This window comes from Cervus elaphus, chromosome 26, assembly GCF_910594005.1.
Source record: "Cervus elaphus chromosome 26, mCerEla1.1, whole genome shotgun sequence".
Lineage (NCBI taxonomy): Eukaryota > Metazoa > Chordata > Mammalia > Artiodactyla > Cervidae > Cervus > Cervus elaphus.
Window position 1 is genome coordinate 32,869,670 of NC_057840.1, and position 20,391 is coordinate 32,890,060.

Consider the following 20,391-nt stretch of genomic DNA (forward strand, 5'->3'; position numbering starts at 1 on the left):
GGTCAAAGTATTGGGAGTTTTAGCTTCAACATCAGTCTTTCCAATGAATATTCAGGATTGATTTCCTTTAGAGTTGATTATCCAAACGTGATAGGTACAACAGTGTTCTGATACATTACCATTATTTTCACTTTGTCAGTTCAGTTCAGTCGCTCAGTCGTGTCCGACTCTTTGCGACCCCATGAATCGCAGCACGCCAGGCCTCCCTGTCCATCACCAACTCCCGGAGTTTACTCAAACACATGTTCACTTTGTAGATATATGTAAATATATACACATAGAGACATACTGATGTACACATACAGTATATACTAAATCAAAAACAACGGCAATGAGAATGTTTACACTCATTCAGGTGAGGAAATTCTCCTCAAATCAGAGAGCCGGTCTAATGACGAAATCGGACCTTCTGTGACTTGACCCCGCCCCCGAACGTTGTGCGGCGGCCTAGAGCTGATCTCGGAGACATCCGGGTCCCGCCCCGCCCTCGCCCCGCCCCGCCCCGCCCCCACAAAGGCTCCCCACCCCACCCCGCCCCACGAAAAGCCCCGCCCCTCAGGCCCGCTAGGCCCTGGCCTCCCGCCCGTAGGCCCACGCCCGCCGCCCGCCCCCGGCCTGTCCAAGATGGAGGGCGCTCCGAGGGCGCCCCTCGCTCTCCGGCTTTTCGTCTTCGCGGCCTTGCCAGCCACCGGGTGGCTGACGACCGGCACCCTGGAGCCGCCGCTCCTGCCGCCAGCCCCGAAGGTAGGGCTAGGCGGACGCGACTCGGCCGGGATCCTCGGGGAGAAGCCCGGGCCGGGGACTTGGGACGGCAGCGTCCGCATCGACGCCTCCCACCTCCCCGCCGGCAGGCCGGGGACTGGGGGCCGGGCTCCCAGAGGGCGGGGAGTGGTGGGGAGAAGCACCCAAGGGAACGGGGGCGGCAGGGGACGGGGGAGGCGAGAGAGTGAAAGGGAATCTTTAACGTGTGGTTAAGCCCGGCGCAGCGAAACTGCTTGTTTGGGTAGTCTCGTGTGTTGTCGTCTTGACGGGCGTTTGCCGTCGAAAGTCGCCGATCACCGCCTTTTGTAATGGCGCCTTCTTGGGGTAGAGCCGGGCTCTGGGGCGAGGCAGTGTTTATGTGCTAGGGAAACGTGGAAGTTGCTCAACGAGAGAGAGCGAGGGCGTTTCCAGGCCACCTGTCTGCTGCAGCGGGTGGCGGGAAGGAATGCCTGCCCCCGGCGCGCGGGGCTCCGAGTGCGCGCAAGCCGGGTGCCCGGGGTCCGCAGAGGCAGAGAGACGGAAGACCCCGCGCAGACCCTGCCGGCCTGCCTTTAGCGGGCGGTGTTAGAGGAGCCGGTCTCTAAACCCGGTGGGGCCAGGCGCGCCAGCATCCGCTGGGAACCTGGTAGAAACGCTCCAATCAAAAGCTCGAGGGTGAGGACCCAGCAGAGCGTTGCAGCAGGCTCTCCATCCAGGTGATCCCGAGGTGGGCTGAAGTTTGCGCATCACCGCGTGCTTCTACTGAAGGGTGACTGGTTCTTACCGCTTTTGCCCTTAACTCTCGGGGGGACTCTCGCTGCTCTTAACCAGTATTTGCTTCTCAGCCGTTGAATGTGTGATGGGGGAAAAATCTGAAGACTTCACAATGCGATTTTCCCAGAATGAGAAGAAACGACATAGGTGCACCTTTTCTTACTAATCAAGACCTGAATACCCAGCATTTAGGGGTGACTGACACCATAAATGTCACTGTTTCAAGAGTTATGGCGTTACCCTTCCTGGCTACAAAATTAATAGCGTACCTCGGTTTCAGTTCTCTTGGGATTTTCCAAGAAGCCACACCATGCCAAGCTCTAAGAACCACTTATATCCAAAGTGGACCACAGTTGCAGCTGTTCGAAAATATGAATATGAGATCGAGACCAAATTAAAATGAAGTAATTCCTAGTGTCCTGGAAATAGAGTCATTGGTTACCCCTTTTCCAGACTTTAGAGACTTATCATAGTTATTTATCAACCCCAAAGACCTTTGAGTCTATTCCTATTATATGCTTGCCTTTAGACTGCAGGCTGATAATACACCTTACTGTGGGTTCTTAGTGAGTTGTTCATTTCAGTTCTTATGATTTCTGTCTGCTTTTGGGAAATCCAGATCCACACTCATTTCATTGGTTAAATGAATGCTCTGCAACTAGGAGGAGAATCTCATTCCTTGGAAGGTTCATGTGGGAAGCTGAGGCCTCTGAATCGAAACATTTTTCAAAGTTTTATTGTGAAAAATTTCAAAGGTACAGAACATTTGAAAGAGTTTTAGAGTGGTCATGCATATTTGATAGGAGTTGTTCTGTTGACTGTTGTGCAGCAATGGTGTGTTTGAACTCTGCATCATGGTAACCACTGGACTACTATGGTTATTGAGTATTTGAAATGTGGCCAGTGTGACTGAGGAACTGAGTTTTTAATATGTTGTTTAGTTTTAATTAAATGTAAATAGTCACATGTGATTAGTGGATACCATGTTGAATAATACCAATTCAGCCTACCATTTGTATTTTAATCTACTTCCCTGGTGGCTCAGACGTTAAAGTGTCTGCCTACAATGCGGGAGACCCGGGTTCAATCCCTGGGTTGCGAAGATCTCCTGGAGAAGGAAATGGCAACCCACTCCAGTATTCTTGCCTGGAAAATCCTGTGGACGAAGGAGCCTGGTAGGCTACTGTCCATGGGGTCAAAAAGAATCAGACATGACTGAGCGACTTCACTTTACACTTTATACTTGCTTTATTACACACGTTTTCATCTGTTTATCTTCGTATCCCGCCTGACCTAAATGTAAGAAAATTGGTTGAAGTTAAGAAAATTCTCTGTGTATCTCTTCAGTCACTCATTTATTGGATTATAAGCATTTTTCTGTTTTGTTTACATACGTAAGTTGTCAGCTGTTGAGGTTACACAGATTGTGAAGTAATAAAATTTTTTTTACAGTTTATTTTTCTAATATTAAAATGACTTAGTGACCAAAGAGAGGGGGCAGCCAGAGGACGCTTATTTTCTTATATGTGTAAATATTTTTTTCTTATATGTGTAAATATTTATTTCATTTATTTCCCTCAGACTTACTTTAAACCAGGTATCTATCACTTTTGTTCTTAGGAAGTCATTTTGTTCCAGGTAGGCATTTGTGAGTGATGGAATCAGAGGAGAATTGAAAATGAGTGGGGAGAGACTTCAGTTCTGCCACCCATTTCTAAGTGTACACTGCCCTGGGTGACAAGCCTGTACTTCCAGTTCCGTCAGAGGCTCTTGGAAAGAGCAAGAAATATAACCTGGCTCTGAACTTTGGTTTAGGAGGCAGGAAGGGATGAGAGTTTCTCCTGATGTGAAGTCATTCAAGAGGATCCAAAAGAATGTAATTGAAGTTGGCCCTCTGGAAAATATAGTGTGCTCATGTCTATTCATTGTCTTTTCCAAAGACAACGGGTCCAGTTCTACTGGGCAAGTGATGTATGTAAGTGCAGTAAATCACTCACAATATAGGGTATGTTCTCTACTGAAAGGCAGAATCTATAAAAAGGTTTCTCAGAAGAGCATCACTGGAGACTTATCTCCAGACTGTTAGAAGAACAGTGCTCTGAAGTTTTCAAATAGATTGTCTAGTTTGGAAAGAATGAATTCTTGACTGAAATTTGGGCATAAAACAGTACAGCCAGCAACTTGATGGTTTATTGAATGTTAGTTTGTTCTAAGAGATGAGTTCACTTGTTCTAACCCACACTTAATTCTAGATAAGGATGAGCCAGAAGAAAACTGGGCTGGAGCTGAGGAATCACTAGTCCTAAAGCTTCCTGGGCTCCTTTGGGAGTTGGGAAGTGGACCAAAGTCATCCTGAATAGATGGTACGAACTTACATGTTTGTATCCTCTTTATCAAGTTGTCCCAGGAATCAATAAACTCAGCCCATAAAATTACTGTCTTAGTCTCTCATTTTTTAGAAATCTATAAAGTATTGGGGTTGCTCATGGTGCCAAGAAATACACTGGTATGTTAGTTTGATGTTTATGAATAATTTTTCTTGGGGAGGAGCCAAGATGGCAGAGGATTAGGACGGGGAGACCACTTTCTCCCTTACAAATTCGTCGAAAGAACATTTGAACGCTGAGCAAACTTCACAAAACAACTTCTGATCGCTAGCAGAAGACATCAGGCGCCCAGAAAAGCAGACCATCGTCTTCGAAAGGAGGTAGGACAAAATATAAAAGATAAAAAGAGAGACAAAAGAGCTAGGGACGGAGACCCATCCCGGGAAGGGAGTCATAATAGAGGACGTTTCCAAACACCAGGAAACCCTCTCACGGGCGGGTCTGGGGGAAGTTTTCGAACCTCGAAGGGCAACCTAACTGGGAGTAAAAATAAATAAAACTCACAGATTACATGCCTAAAAGCAACTCCCAGCAGAAAAGTACCTCAGACGCCCGCATCCGCCACCAGCAAGTGGGGGCGGAACGGAGAGGAGCGGGTGGCATTGCTTAGGGTAAGGACCGGGCCCGAATGCCCTGAGGGCAATCGGAGGGACCTAACGTGAGATAGAAACTTAAACTGTGGGATAGCAAGAGAGAGAGAGAGAATATTAATCTGCTGGCCGTTCGCAGAACAAAGGGACTGAGCAATTCCGGAGAAGAGCTAGCCGGTGGCGGACCGGCCTATTCCCGCCATCCCCGCCAGAGGCAGGAGGCAGGGGGGAGGGGAAAGGGGCAAACTCGGCCCCAGAGACGGCACCCCCTACCACACTGCAGAAGGCCTCCAGTTTCTAACCAAAGACTTCCTGAGATTCTGGATGGTCGACATCCGCCGGGAGGGTCGCGGCTAGAGCCCAGCTCCCGAGAATAGACACAAGCCACACGCACCGACTGGCGCGGAAACTGAGGCTGGGGCCGCGGAAGGGAGAAGGCGCACCGCACCCGGGGAGAGTGCGCCCGTCAAGCTCCTGGCTGCCGGAGCTGCTCGGGCTGGGAAGGCACAAAACGCAGGCGCGACCGAGTCCATGCTTTTGTGGAATACCCGAAAACTGGAACCGCACGCAACGCAGGGCCCGCTCCATATAGAGCAGCCGGGAGCCTGAGCAGTGTAGATGGGGAAAGCACACACTCGTGAGCCGGGGCAAACCCAGTGTGGCCGGGACGCGGCGCGTGCTACCCACACACAGTGGTATCTGTCTGCAGCGCCCCTCCCTCCCCGCAGCACGACTGAACAAGTGAATAATTTTTCTCTTTGAAAATTAAGAATACCCCCCCCGCAAAGGTATTTAAGAGGAGTCTTCTTTTTGTTCTAGGATAACAGCGTCTGTGAATACGCTTAGGAAATAATTTCATTTACAGATAATAAATTATAGTTCCTGTGACCCTGAATACTTAAAATAGTGCTTTCTTTTGTGTAGTGAGCATCTCATGAATAAACTTAAATATTTGAGTAGACTGTCTTTGAGCATCCCGTGAGAGGCACTGAAACTCTGCACCCCAATGCCCATGGGCATTAGAAGACACCTCTAAGAAGGATAAGAGCAAGTTTGTATGTGAAAACAATAAAGTTGGAAACATTTGATGTCTGCTCTCATGGATGTCTGCTCTCATGGAACAAATAAATAAATTGATGGTATATTACACAATGCTGTTAAAAAGTGTCTACATCTACCCACATAACTGTTTTAAATGAAAGAAGTTCCAGAAGAATACATGCAATATTATTCCACTTAGAAAGTTCAGGCACAGATGAAACTAAACAATAGGTTGTTAGAGAGCACATGGGGAGTTAAACTGTAGAGGAAAGCAAGAAATGTGAACATGGAAGACAGTATAGGGATTCCTTCTGAGGGGCAGTGGGAAATGTGACAGAAAGGATCATGCAGGGGACTTAGAAGATCTGAATGACATTTTAGTTTTGCTCCTGGGTAGGAATACATGAGTGTTTATCCTTTCTTTTAAACTTTGTATTTGCATATTACATGCTCAGATACATGATATATTTCATATTAAATGGATAAGTGTATAGATTATGAAAAACTGAAATTGTGAATAATGGCATTTAAAAGGCTATAAAGGGAATTCCCTGGTGGTCTAGCAGTTAAGATTCAGTGTTTTCACTGCTGGGACCCTGGGTTCCATCCCTGGTTGGGGAACTAAGATCCTGAAAGCCACCCCCCCCCCCCCAACACACACAAAAGAGCTGTAAAAATGAAACTGATGAGTCGTGTTTTCTTTTTTTTTCTTGATGAGTTTTTTAACAGTGTTCTTTTAATGTAGTCATAAGCGATCATACAGTAAGTATAACTGAGGGAGAAGAGAATGAACTGAGTTATTCTCAGTTCAGCAAATGCATACCTACCTGATTTGTGTATTTATTTTGCAGGACAGCATCAGAATTAATGTAACCACCCTGGAGGATGGGAAGGTGTCTAAAGAACAGGTGTGTCTTTGTTATGCTTTCATTATATCACTTAGCTAAGTATCATGCAGACTATTTTATTTTTTATCTATACACCCCATTTAGATAAAGTATTTTTGACATGAGTTTGTCATCATTTGTAAACCATTGGAATTAATGTATATGCTGCTTTATTTTAAGGTTGTTCTTAACATAACCTATGAGAGTGGACAGGTATATGTAAATGACTTCCCTGTAAATAGTGGTGTAACCCGAATAAGCTGTCAGACTTTGATAGGTGAGTACTGCTAAATTATTTCCATTATTCTGTGTTTAATAGCACTAAGTGAAACACAATTCTTTGATATTATTTATTTCCATTTTAAATTAATCATATACATCATTACTAAAATATATGATAACATTAATGGATTTAAAACTCTTTTCCTACTTAATATTGGTTATTTCTGGCATTTTCCTCTATCATGGCATTGATATTACTCAGAACTGTACGTCTGGGAAAAAAAAAAAAAGAACTGCATGTCTGGTAGGTTAATAACAATGTAAGAATGTTCCTCGAGGTAGTAAATAGGGATTTACAAGCAAGGCAAAATCTCTTCACATTTGTAAAAAGCAAAGAGAAGTGAATTGTCTTTCTGATTCTTCTACCTTTATGTCTAAATTACATTTTCCTTTTTAACCTTTTAAAATCTTAAGTTGTTTAAAGACAAGCAAACATGTTACATTAGAATATACCCATTGTTTGAATGAGATAAAGAATATGAGAAATTTGTATAATATTCCTGTTACCTATTTTAATATACAGATTTAAGGCAGTAAGTATTTCTCTGACCACTTGTGTCCTTTACTTAATTCATTATGTGTCTTTATTATCATTCCATTCAGAGTGTTTTCCAGTTATTTATTGTGATATTTCCTTGTCCTAGGAGTCATTTTGAAGTATATTGCTTAATTTTCAAACACTGAGGGATTTTTTTTTCTTTTTTTACTGATTCCATCTCTATCATCAGAGATGTAGCTGTATAATTTTAACCCTTTGAATTTAGAGACTTGCTGTATAGCTTAACATATGGTCAGTTTTAATAAATGTTGCTTTCCATTTGTATTTGAAAAGAAAGTTAACCATTTAATTAGTTGGATATGATGTTCTATATCTGTTAGGTCAAATTTGTTAACCACGTTCAGTCTTTTATGGATTTACTGATTTTTGTTTGTTTGTTTGCTTGCCCTGTGAATTACTGAGAATGGTATGTTAAAATCTGCGCTAAGAACATTTGTTCTTTCAGTTTTGTCAGTTTTTGCTTTGTATATTTTGACATATAGTATTACTAAATCCATGCAGATTTAGAGCTGTTATGTCTTCTGGTGAATCCACTCTTTTGTCATTATAATATGTCCTTATTTATCTCTAGTGATGTTCTTGCCTTAAAATCAGCTTTATCTAAATATATTATTTTACCAGTAACTGCTTTTTGGCTGGACATGGAGGAGGATGGTGGATGGTTTTGTGGTATGTTTCCATTTTTTTTCAGTCTTCCTGGGTCCTTATAATTAAGGTGAATGTCTTACAAGCAGCATATACTTGTGGTTTCTTTTTTCTTTCTTTTTTTAAATTCAGGCTATCATTCTGTCTTTAATTGGAATTTCAATTTACTTATATTAATGTAATAAATGATATATTTAGATTTAGATAGTCTATCTTGATTATTTGTTTCCTGTGTCTTATCTGTTCTGTTTCTTTTTTTTCTTTTTTGTCCTCTTCTGGGTTATTTACTTTTTGTTTCATTGTCCCATTCTATCTTGTTGGTTTTTATATTATTTTACGTTCTTTATATTATTTTATGTTCTTTTAATGGTTACCCTTGAGATCAGTAAACTCATACTTTTATCATTTCCAAACCACTGCAGGAATCTTAGAACACTTAAACTCTGTTTATTCTCTTTCTGCTTTTAAATTTTTTAATTTAATTTTTATTTTTTTAGCCTTATGCCTTGAGGGGTCTTAGCTCCCTGACCAGGGATTGAATCTGGGCCATGGCAGTGAAAGCCCGGGGTCCTAACCATCAGACCACCAGGGAATTCACCCCCCGCCCCCCTTGCTGCTTTTGTGTTGCTATTTTCATGAATTTTAACTCTTTGGATTCTTAAACCCTGAGCACCATAAGCTGTTCTTGGTGTTTTCCTGTAGTCCAGTGTTCTTTTGTGCTTACCCTCACAGTTACTCTTTCTATTGCTTTTCATTCCTTCCTGAACATCTGTATTCCCCTCTGGAGTTATTTTCCCTCTACCTAAAGAATTTGGCTTAGTATTTATTCAGTGCAGATTTCAGTGTTTGTGTTTGTGTTCATGTTTTTACATGTTTCCTATGGTTCTCAGTGAGAGAGTTGGTGTACTGCAAGTTAATCCATCATAGTGGGGAAAAGAAGTGCCGTTACTGGTTTGAATAACATTCCACTGATGTTATATGTATTAGGAATTTGACGTGGGGCACAGTCTGCCTGCTTTATTTACTATAGTCATCTTTCTAGTCATCCCAGTTGCATTGAGTTTATTTTCTTGAAAGCTGAAGTAAAAGCCTGTCTTACCATTTCACAGGAATCTTTAAAACATTAAATGTAACTACAACAAGAGTCTCCTATCCTTAATTCTTTAAAAAAATTCTTCTTTGTAGATGTATTAGTTATATTGCTGTTTAACAGTTGAACCCAAATGTTGTAGCCTGTGACACTATTATCTCCTAGTTCCTGTAGGTCATAAATTTGAGCTTGGCTTAGCTGGGTGTTCTGACTGGCTCAGCTGGGAAAGGTCTGCTTCCTAGCACTCGTGGTTCTTGACAGGATTCATTTCCTTGTGAATTGTTCCTCACAGGATGTTAGCTGGAGTCCCTCCTTCATGTTCTTGCCACGTGGGCCTCTCTGTAGAGCACCTCACAACATGGCAGCTAGCTTTATCACAGAACAAGAGAGACTGTCGGGGAGAGAGCGTACCAGCAAGGCACAGGTCACAGTCTTTATAATCTAATCACACAGGTGACATTCCAGCACTTTCGCTGTATTCTGTCTGTTCGAAACAAGTGTCTAGGTCCAGCTTGTCCTCTATAGAAGGCAGTTACAAAGGGGCATGAAGGCTGGAGGGGCAAGAGTCATTGAGAGCCATTTTGGAAAGTGGTCTCCCTCAGTAGAGAAAGTCAGAATATAGAGGGCTCTTGTTACTAGTTTTATTCTATAGCAGCCATTACAGATTTGGAGGAAGAGTCATATACATCAGTACACTTTGATGTATTGATGTGACTGCATTTTCTCATCTATTGAATCTCTGTTCTGGTGACTGGCCTTTGGACAAACGAGTAGGTTGACAAGGAGCCTGCCTTTCGCTGAGGGAGTTCAGTTCAGTTCAGTTCAGTCGCTCAGTCGTGTCCAACTCTTTGCGACCCCATGAATCGCAGCACGCCAGGCCTCCCTGTCCATCACCAACTCCTGGAGTTTACTCAAACTCATGTCCATCGATCGGTGATGCCATCCAGCCATCTCATCCTCTGTTGTCCCCTTCTCCTCCTGACCCCAATCTCTCCCAGCATCAAGGTCTTTTCCAATGAGTCAACTCTTCGTGTGAGGTGGCCAAAGTATTGGAGTTTCAGCTTCAGCATCAGTCCTTCCAATGAACACCCAGGACTGATCTCCTTTAGGATGGACTGGTTGGATCTCTTTGCAGTCCAAGGGACTCTCAAGAGTCTTCTCCAACACCACAGTTCAAAAGTGTCAATTTTTCAGCTCTCAGCTCTCTTCACAGTCCAACTCTCACATCCATACATGACCACTGGAAAAACCATAGCCTTGACCAGACGGACCTTTGTTGGCAAAGTAATGTCTCTGCTTTTTAATATGCTATCTAGGTTGGTCATGACTTTCCTTCCAAGGAGTAAGCGTCTTTTAATTTCATGGCTGCAGTCACCATCTGCAGTGATTTTGGAGCCCCAAAAAATAAAGTCTGAAACTGTTTCTACTGTCTCCCCATCTATTTCCCATGAGGTGATGGGACCAGATGCCATGTTCTTAGTTTTCTGAATGTTAAGCTTTAAGCCAACTTTTTCACTCTCCTCTTTGACTTTCATCAAGAGGCTTTTCAGTTCCTCTTCACTGTCTGCCGTAAGGGTGGTGTCATCTGCATATCTGAGGTTATTGATATTTCTCCCAGCAATCTTGATTCCAGCTTGTGCTTCTTCCAACTCAGCGTTTCTCATGATGTACTCTGCATATAAGTTAAACAAGCAGGGTGACAATATAAAGCCTTGACGTACTCCTTTTCCTATTTGGAACCAGTCTGTTGTCCCATGTCCAGTTCTAACTGTTGCTTCCTGACCTGCATACAGGTTTCTCAAGAGGCAGGTCAGGTGGTCTGGTATTCCCATCTCTTTCAGAATTTTTCACAGTTTATTGTGATCCACATAGTCGAAGGCTTTGGCGTAGTCTATAAAGCAGAAATAGATGTTTTTCTGGAACTCTCTTGCTTTTTTCAATGATCCAGGGGATATTGGCAATTTGATCTCTGGTTCCTCTGCCTTTTCTAAAACCAGCTTGAGCATCTGAAAGTTCTCGGTTCACGTATTGCTGAAGCCTGGCCTGGAGAATTTTGAGCATGACTTTACTAGCGTCTGAGATGAGTGCAATTGTGCGGTAGGTTGAGCATTCTTTGAGATTGCCTTTCTTAGGGATTGGAATGAAAACTGACCTTTTCCAGTCCTGTGGCCACTGCTGAGTTTTCCAAATTTGCTGGCATATTGAGTGCAGCACTTTCACAGTATCATCTTTCAGGATTTGAAATAGTTCAACTGTAATTCCATCACCTCCACTACCATTGTTCGTAGTGATGCTTTCTAAGGCCCACTTGACTTCACATTCCAGGATATCTGGCTCTAGGTGAGTGATCACACCATCGTGATTATCTGGATCATGAAGATCTTTTTTGTACAGTTCTTCTGTGTATTCTTGCCACCTCTTCTTAATATCTTCTGCTCCTGTTAGGTCCCTACCATTTCTGTCCTTTATTGAGCCCATCTTTGCCTGAAATGTTCCCTTGATATCTCTAATTTTCTTGAAGAGATCTCTAGTCTTTCCCATTCTGTTGTTTTCCTCTATTTCTTTGCATTGATCACTGAGGAAGGCTTTCTTATCTCTCCTGGCTATTCTTTGGAACTCTGCATTCAGATGGGAGTATCTTTCCTTTTCTCCTTTGCTTTTTGCTTCTCTTGTTTTCACAGCTGTTTGTAAGGCCTCCTCAGACAACCATTTTGCCTTTTTGCATTTCTTTTCCATGGGGATGGTCTTGATCCCTGTCTCCTGTACAATGTCACGAACCTCTGAACCTCTGTCCATAGTTCATCAGGCTCTCTGTCTATCAGATCTAGTCCCTTAAATCTACTTCTCACTTCCACTGTATAGTCATAAGGGATTTGATTTAGGTCATACCTGAATGGTCTAGTGGTTTTCCCTACTTTCTTTAGTTTAAGTCTGAATTTGGCAATAAGGAGTTCATGATCTGAGCCATAGTCAGCTCCTGGTCTTGTTTTTGCTGACTGTATAGAGCTTCTCCATCTTTGGCTGCAAAGAATATAATCAATCTGATTTTGGTATTGACTATCTGGTGATGTCCACGTGTAGAGTCTTCTCTTGTGTTGTTGGAACAGGGTGTTTGCTATGACCAGTGCATTCTCTTGGCAAAACTCTATTAGCCAAGGAGACTACTGGATAAACAGTGAAAACACTGAAATGGACCACGAGAGAAGGGAAGTTTTCCAGTTAGAAGTCTCGAGGATGTGAGGGAGGTTAGGCAGACGAGAGAGCGGGTACCGTAATGAGCCTGAAGAAGGAGGACCCGGCAGAGAACCACCAGAGAGGTCATAGGGTGCCGCTGAAGGCGTCTAACAAGGACACTGTGTTCTCAAAACCATGTGATGGTGAGATTAATCTGGCACCATGTGCATGGTGGAAGAGGGAGGGATTACAGAAGGGGAGAACAGTTAGGTAAATATGTTGAGTAAGTAGCTAATGAACTAGGTGTTGGGTGGGGAGGTAGGTGGAGCTGGAAAGGACACATGGAAGAGATACTTTGGATCTGGAATGGTCCAAAGGGAACAACTGACTGGATACAGAGGATGAGAGTGAAGAAGTCAAAGGTAACCTAGTCATTCTTGTCCTTGGTAGTTTGGAGAACGGGAGGGGTTTCTTAACAGAAACAGAGAGGTCAAGGAGGAACAGGTTTGTGAACTTAGATTGAGACCAGGGGTTAGGCCACTTGTTTCTCAATAAAAATGTATGTACCTGTTTAAAAATTACAAATGTTAGTCTGTACCCCTTGAGATTTTAAGACTAGAGTGAGGCTTTAGCATCTGTACTGTTCCCAGTTGGTTCTGATACATAGTTAGGGTTTAGAACCACCAGACCAGGTATTTGTTTTAAATTATGTATTTATAATTCTGGGTGGAATCACTACTTCGCATAGGCTATAGAATAAGAACTTAATGCATCCTCTCAAGGAACTCGGCCCAGTTGAGACAGATTTATAAACTAAGAACTACACTGTTAGTGCTTTAAATTTTTTTAAAAAAGGCATGAACTCAGCATTGTAAGGATATGGTATCTAGAACTATTAAGTAGGAGTTTATTAAAAATGTATGGAAGGGGACTTCTCTGGAGATCCAGTGGTTGACTTTGCCTTCCAATAAAGGGGGTACTGGTTCAATCTCTAGTGGGGGTCTAAGATCCCACATACCTCAGGGCCAAAAAACCAAAACACAAAACAGAAGCAATATTGTAACAAATTGAATAAAGACTTTGAAAATGGTCCACATCAAAAAATAATAAAATTTAAGAACCTAAGGGAGGAGAGTGAGTAACGGAGAGCATGCTCGATCAAGAGAAGAGCTCGGTAAAGGCACAGTGTCGGCTTAAACAGCTGGGCCTGCATGCAGGATATCCATCTGGGTTCCTTTTTGGCGGATGATTCTCAGCCAATAACATTTGAGGAATAGAAATGAAATGCTGCTTTTGCAGCAGTTTCATTGGTTTCTATTATCTTTTTCTATAGCACTGCTCAGCTTTATAAATCAGTTGCGACTGCCACCCTCCATCACTGCTGGGGTGGGGGTAGGGTTTCTCAGCCAGAAAGAACAGGGTCAATAGCCGATCCCACTCCATCGTTTGTTAGTGGGGAGTAATTACAGGGCTTTCCCTCCCTCATCCCCATTCCCACCCTCCCCAGCGATTAACAAGTTGCCTACTGGGAAAAGAATTGACAAAAAACCCTCAAGTGTTCTTATTGCTAGAGTCCTTTCTATCACAGATTTTGTGAATGAATGAATGGATGAATGGATGTGCTCACCTCTCTAACACATGGGATTGTCTGTGTCTTCCACCCTGTTTTGTAAACAGTTGCACCTACTGGTTCCTCATAGCCAGTCTATGTAGAAGAATAGGAAAGATGTGGCAAGTGTGAAGTTCCATACAAAAGCTGAAAGTCATCAGGCATTTTTCCCTTTAAATGAGTATAAGAATTGTAGGGATTTGTCAAGTTGTCTTTGTTTTCATCGATCTGAAACATCAATGAGGTCAGAAATAAAGGTAAAGATAATGGTATACAACTGTCTTGTTCCATGTAAATGTCAACAGAATGATCAAATTCAGTAACTGATTTGGTGGCATTTTTTGTTCAAAGCTATCACTACTTTTTTTTTTTTCTTTAAACAGTGAAGAATGAAAATCTGGGAAACTTGAAGGAAAAAGAATATTTTGGAATTGTCAGTGTAAGGATTTTAGTTCATGAGTGGCCTATGACATCTGGTTCCAGTTTACAACTGATTGTCATTCAAGAAGAGGTAGTAGAGATAGATGGGAAACAGGTAAGATAGTACGCTTACTATCTGGGAATTAATTGTAAAGATTTGTGTTCAGTGTTATGCACATGTTCAGTTATTTATTTCTGACTTGATAAGGAAAGAAGCTACACTAATATTGCCTGTACCCAATCATTTAGAATTGTCTATTTGTTTTAGCATTTACTTGTTTAGAATTTGAAGTCTTAATTTGAAAAAAGATCATATTTATACATGTTTATATCCCTTAAAATTATGATCATTATTAAGCAGAGCAAGGAAGTGAAGAGACTGAATTTGGTTCGTAACTCTGCTGCCGTTTCTTCTGGCCAAGTCTCTCTTAAGTCAATGAAACGAAACTGAGAGCAAACCTCTAATAGTGAGTGCTGAAGCACACTGTGTGTGATTAAAGTTGCAAATTAATTGTCTTAAAGAGGAATTCTGTGAATAGGACAAGTTTTTTAGTTTCAGAAATCAGGGAAGAAAATTCAGTTTTAGATTCTTAACCAGGTTGTGTCATTATTCAAAATAAAGAGTAATTGCATCTATTTTTTCATAGGCTCAACAAAAGGATGTTACTGAAATTGATATTTTAGTTAAGAATCAGGGAATAGTCAGACGTTCAAACTACACCCTGCCTTTAGAAGAAAGCATGCTCTACTCGATTTCCCGAGACAGTGACATTCTATTCACCCTTCCCAACCTCTCCAAAAAAGGTACTTTCAAAGACCGTTATTTAAAGTATTAAGGAAATGATTTCTTTAATCGGTAACTTTTTCATCATAGTTTGGAAGTAAGCTTCTTTTAAAAATGCTTTATAACATGTATTGCTTTATGTATCCATTTTGTAAAATGTGGTCTGTGCTGATGACAGAGGGACATTTTGCTGAAATCATCTAAAAATACATAATAAGAATTTCATTCACTTAAGTTCATTTAGAAGAGGAAATATCATTTTTTCCACTAAAACACAGAACTTAAAAAAATTTGACTTTCTATGTGACAGAATTGTAACTGCTGTCGCTCCCTTCTTACTGTCTTATTTTGAGGTTCCTTTCTGGCATTTAAATCTAAAGAATCAAATGTTTGTTTTTCTCCCACGAAAAAAATGGATGTTCTCAGCATCCTAAATGTTACTGGTGTAGAGCCCTAGAACTGGTGGGAGAGTCACCAGCATGGGCTTGGCATTGTGGTGACCTGGCTCTTCTTCCCAGGAGACAGTGTTAGTTCATTGCAGACCACCAGCCAGTATCTTATCAGGAATGTGGAAACCACTGTAAATGAAGCTCTCCCTGGCAAATTACCTGAAACTCCTCTCAGAGCTGAGCCTCCATCTTCATATAAGGTAAATCGGGTATCTGGGATTATCTTTATATGTGTTACAAGCATTTATGGTTATGGCAAAGAAAATAAGTGCTAGCGTTTTAAATGAGGTGGAAACCATGAGAATTTCATCCATGGGACGTTGTTAATAATGAACTCATCACTGTTTTAATGTGACATTTTTAGGTATTCCTGTTTTCCTTCTTAGTAATGTAGTCAGATGATGATGGTTGAGGTATAGATTTCAGTTTATTTGGGGGTCTTTCTCATATCCCCATTGGTCTGTTTATTCTGTGACTTCATGCATGCACACATGTACACATACACACAGTCCGCTCGAGACCTTGTACAGTGACTTGGCACACTTGGTTGAGTGTACTTTCTGAAATCAGACTGCCTAGGTTTGAATCCTGGTTCTGCTGCTGACTAGCTGTGTCAGCTGGGACAAGTTCCTAGCCTCTCTAACCTTTTTCTTTATGTGTACAGCAAAGGTCCATAAAGTGATGCCTTTTCTATGAGGTTGTTGTAAGCATTTAAATAAGATGGGTGCAAATATAAGTATACATTGGCACCTGTTAAATACTCACATGTGATTAATAATAGTATACTGCTGACTGGGAAGACAGGGTTCAGAGAGTATGGTGAAATCTCTATGTTAGCTCGGCCCCTTACTCAAAATAATTTACATTTAAATGAGCAGGATATGTGCTTAGTAACAAAAGATTCCAGAGATGATTCTTTGAAGAGGTTCTCACTGAAGGTTAGGATTGCTTGCTTTGGGTTACTGGAGAAACTTTGGTCATTTTTTGAATGCCTGAACTCTGGTGCCCTTACTAATCTTGCTCCATCTCTCTCAGAGCAAGGAAGAACAGACTCTTCAAAGTCCTTGCCATCAAAGCATGCCCAAGTTTCATCTATCACTGTTGAAGTACGCAGTGAACTCCCCATCACCAACGGGCATCACCGACTTGATGGACATGAGTTTGAGCAAGCTCCGCGAGTTGCTGATGGACAGGGAAGCCTGGCATGCTGCAGTCCATGGGGTCGTAAAGAGTCGGACATGACTGAGCACCTGAGCTGAACTCCCCATGGGGTTCCAAAATGTCTGTCACTCTTTCCTTCTGTTGTTTTCCAAATACTGGAAACATATAGCTGACAGGTCCATTCTGTATAAGTGGACTAGCCTTCTTGTCATGCATGCTTAGATACTCAGTCATGTCTGACTCTTTGGGATCCCAGGGACTGTAGCCTGCCAGGCTCCACTGTCCATGGGATTTTCTAGGCAAGAATAGTGGAGTGGGTTTCCATTTCCTCTTCAGGGCTCTTCCTGACCTAGGGATCAAACCAATGTCTCTTACATCTCCTGCATTGGCAGGCGGATCGTTTACCACTGGTGCCACTTGGGAAGCCCTTTATATTAGACAACACATATGAATAACTGTAAAGGATAGTAACAGGTAACAAACATTTATGCCTCTTTTGCTAGAAAATAATTTTTAAATTGTAAATAACTTTGAGGTACATTTAAAAAATAAAATGCACCCATTTAAAATGTACAGTTCGGTAAGTTTTGACAAGTGTAGATACCCATGTTACCACCATTACAGTCAAGATGTATAAATGTTACCATCACCTAAAACTAGAACATAATTTTTAAAGTTTCTTAGAGCTCAAATGAAACTTGCATATCTAACAAAAACTTTTTTTTTTTTTAGGTGATGTGTCAGTGGATGGAAAAGTTCAGAAAAGATCTGTGCAGGTTCTGGAGCAGTATTTTCCCAATATTCTTTATGTTTTTGAATGTCATGGTGGTTGGAATTATAGGAGCAATTATAGTAATAGCCATCTTAAAGGTGCTTTTCCCAGTTTGTGAATACAAGTAAGTATTTCTCATTTTTTATCAACTTTAGTATTTTTAATGATTGAAAAGTAATTGTATTTACTATAGAGTAGAAAATTTAAAAATTAGGAAGAATAAGACAAGTGGGGGGAAAAATAATATATCTTTTTTTCTAGTCCATCTTTTAGCTTTAGCAAAATTAGAAGACATTTATTGGATACCTATATGGTCAAGACACCTGTCTTGGGAATTCACATGTGGATAGGACAAACTCCGCTCTGTAAGAACTTAGTGTATTGGAGAGAAAGGAAAGTGTCTATAACGGAAAATGCATTGTGTATAATAAGAAATAAATGAAACGAGGGCTTCACTATGTATTTTCAACCACAAAGTATCAATTTAAAATGCAGTAAATTTTTGGAGACTAGCAAGGTATTTTAGTAACACGAGAAAGTAAAAGAAGTAAAAATTAAAGTTGCTTGGTTGTGTCCAACTCTTTGGGATCCCATGGACTATATAGAATTCTCCAGGCCACAATACTGAGTGGGTAGCCTTTCCCTTCTCTAGGGGATCTTCCCAACCCAGGGATTGAACCCAGGTCTCCTGCATTAGCAGGCGAACTCTTTACCAGCTGAGCCACAAGGGAAGCCCAAGAATACTGGAGTGGGTAGCCTATCCCTCCTCCAGTGAATCTTGCAGGTGGATTCGTTACCAACTGAGCTATGAGTAACAGGAGAAATGCTGTCTAAAGATCTATGGTTGCATGCCAGTGGAGTACTGATTAGAAAGCTGCTCGGGCCTAGTCTTCTTGCCCACTTTGTGCAAATCTAGGACTGTGTTTGCCATGGGGATCTGTAATTTACCTTGTCATCTCCTACAGTACCAGCTAAGGAACTTCCTCTTACTCCTCCAAACCAATTAGTTTGGTTAAAGTGAACTAACCATCATAAATAAAATGAAGCAAAAATACCTAATCCCAGGTATACATTTAATTACAACCTCAAAGTAGCCCTGTCTTACTTTAGTTTTAATTTTTGCATTTCAGAGGAATTCTTCAGTTGGATAAAGTGAATGTTATCCCTGTGACAGCTGTCAGCTTATATCCAGATGGACCTGAGAAAACAGCAGAAAACCCTGGAGATAAAACATGTGTTTAGAACACCATCTCAAATCATGGACTCTGAGTTAGCTTAATGGTTCAAATTTGCCACTCAAAATATAATTTTCTTTAAGCCATTAAGAATCAGTTTGTACACTAGAGAAATTGCTAAACTCCTAAAGCTGTCTAAAACTTGATCTTTAAAGTGACAGTTAAAGTTCACCTTATTCTATAATAGGGCTGCCTGTTCTGGTGGTGAATTATTAAAGAAAATTTAAATGCAATGGAAGAGAAGACATGTGAAGAAACTGAAACTACCAAAAGAAAAAAAAAGGGCAAGACAAAATGCCATGTGCCAATCCTTTTCAAGGTGCCTTTAAGGAAATTATATACATTTAATTACTATAATATATAAGACTTTATGAAAAGCACTTTATGAAATTCTAATTTAAAAGCTCAAGAACTTAACACTTATTTTTTTATTCAGTAAAATGTGCCTTAATATTAAGTATGTGACTCAGTATAAAAATCACTGAAGTGTGTATCATGATTTGATTGTATCCTGTACCAAGACTACTTACCTTGGATGAACCAGGATTTTAAAATAGTGACATGTTCTCACTCTAAAAATAAACTTTTTTTTTTTTTGAAGATAAAAGTACAGTGTTTTTGGAATAAAATCTTTGCCCATGTGAGTTACTTTTAATAGCTCCTTTCACATAGCACTGGCTGAAACCAAGGGTCATATCAGTTAGTAAGTCCATCAATGTTGTCTAATTAGATGTGCCTTTGCTCTCACGGTTGTCAGTATAATCCTGTTTACCCCACAATAATGTTTGGTCTTTTTTAACCATCACCCATACTGACGTATATTTTACAGTATGATCTAGGACATATAATTCTTACCTTTACCCCATGTGATACTTTCTGTTCTATTAAAATTCTTTAAGTTTAATTGTAACCCATCATTTAAACGGCTTCTTTGGTGGCTCAGTGGTATAGGATCCACCTGCAATGCAGGAACCACAGGAAACACGGGTTCGATCCCTGGGCCGGGAAGATCCCCTGGAGAAGGGAATGGCAACCCACTCCAGTATTCCTGCTTGGAGAATTCCATGGACAGAGGAGCCTGGCAGGCTACAGTCCATAGGGTTGTGAAGAGTTGGACACGACTGAAGTGATTTAGCAAGCATCATTTACAATACTTTAGAGGAAAAAAAAATAAAAATAAAAAATAAAATACTTTAGAGGGAAATGACTGGATTTTAAAACCACCTTCAATTTTGACTCAATAGGTACGTGTAGTGGAAGGATGACAGGTAGTAAAGGAGTCATTCATTCTGCTTGTTTTTAATAAGGAATAACAGCCCTGTGTAATGTACTGTGTCCATCTTCTAGACAAATAATAATTTGATCCCAAAGTCACTCAGCAATTAACACTTTTTTTTTAATGTCCTTCACTAAGTTGCTAGAAATCACCAGTTCTAACTTCAAACAAGGACAGGGTCTTATTTCATCCTTTAAGCATAAGCTTGTAGCCTCTTGTGAGAACACCGCAGGAGGCTTTCACTGGCGGTGCAGGCCCGGCAGTCAGCAGCTCCTAGCCTGCCCCCTCTCCTCACCTGTGATACTTGCGACCTCAGCAAGTCATGTGGTCTTCCTGAGGCTCTGTTTTCTATGGTTGGGGTGATCCAGTAAGTATTACTTTACAAGGAATTACAAGTAGAAATCTTACCTGAAGTTTTATACCATTACTGTTTATTTCATTAATGTATATTTGTACTGTTAATTATTTTAATTACACAGTGCATCCATGAGTGATGGGTTAGTGACTTTCATTAG

General features: G+C 41.2%; 1 protein-coding gene across 2 annotated transcripts; it reads left to right on the plus strand.

Annotated features, from left to right (window-relative positions):
* The first annotated feature begins 554 nt into the window (after positions 1 to 554).
* On the plus strand, positions 555 to 19,207 carry GINM1 (glycoprotein integral membrane 1). 2 transcript variants are annotated; one of them, XM_043888317.1, is made up of 9 exons: positions 567 to 744; positions 6,385 to 6,441; positions 6,601 to 6,697; positions 7,883 to 7,930; positions 14,163 to 14,314; positions 14,847 to 15,003; positions 15,502 to 15,632; positions 17,326 to 17,489; positions 18,496 to 19,207. In XM_043888317.1, the coding sequence occupies exons 1-9, from the start codon at positions 625 to 627 to the stop codon at positions 18,605 to 18,607; spliced, it is 1,038 nt and encodes a 345-aa protein (XP_043744252.1). In that variant the 5' UTR covers positions 567 to 624; the 3' UTR covers positions 18,608 to 19,207. The 2 variants fall into 2 exon arrangements, with proteins under 2 accessions (XP_043744253.1, XP_043744252.1); XM_043888318.1 differs by lacking the exon at positions 7,883 to 7,930 and having other exon boundaries at positions 555 to 744.
* The last annotated feature ends 1,184 nt before the right edge of the window (positions 19,208 to 20,391 follow it).

What these genes read in the sequence shown, in the direction of transcription:
- GINM1 (XM_043888317.1), top strand. Translation starts at nt 625, where the DNA reads ATGGAGGGCGCTCCGAGGGCGCCCCTCGCTCTCCGGCTTTTCGTCTTC. An exon ending in TCCTGCCGCCAGCCCCGAAG is followed by an intron (nt 745 to 6,384) that starts GTAGGGCTAGGC and finishes TTTATTTTGCAG; the next exon opens with GACAGCATCAGAATTAATGT. An exon ending in TTCCCAGTTTGTGAATACAA is followed by an intron (nt 17,490 to 18,495) that starts GTAAGTATTTCT and finishes TTTGCATTTCAG; the next exon opens with AGGAATTCTTCAGTTGGATA.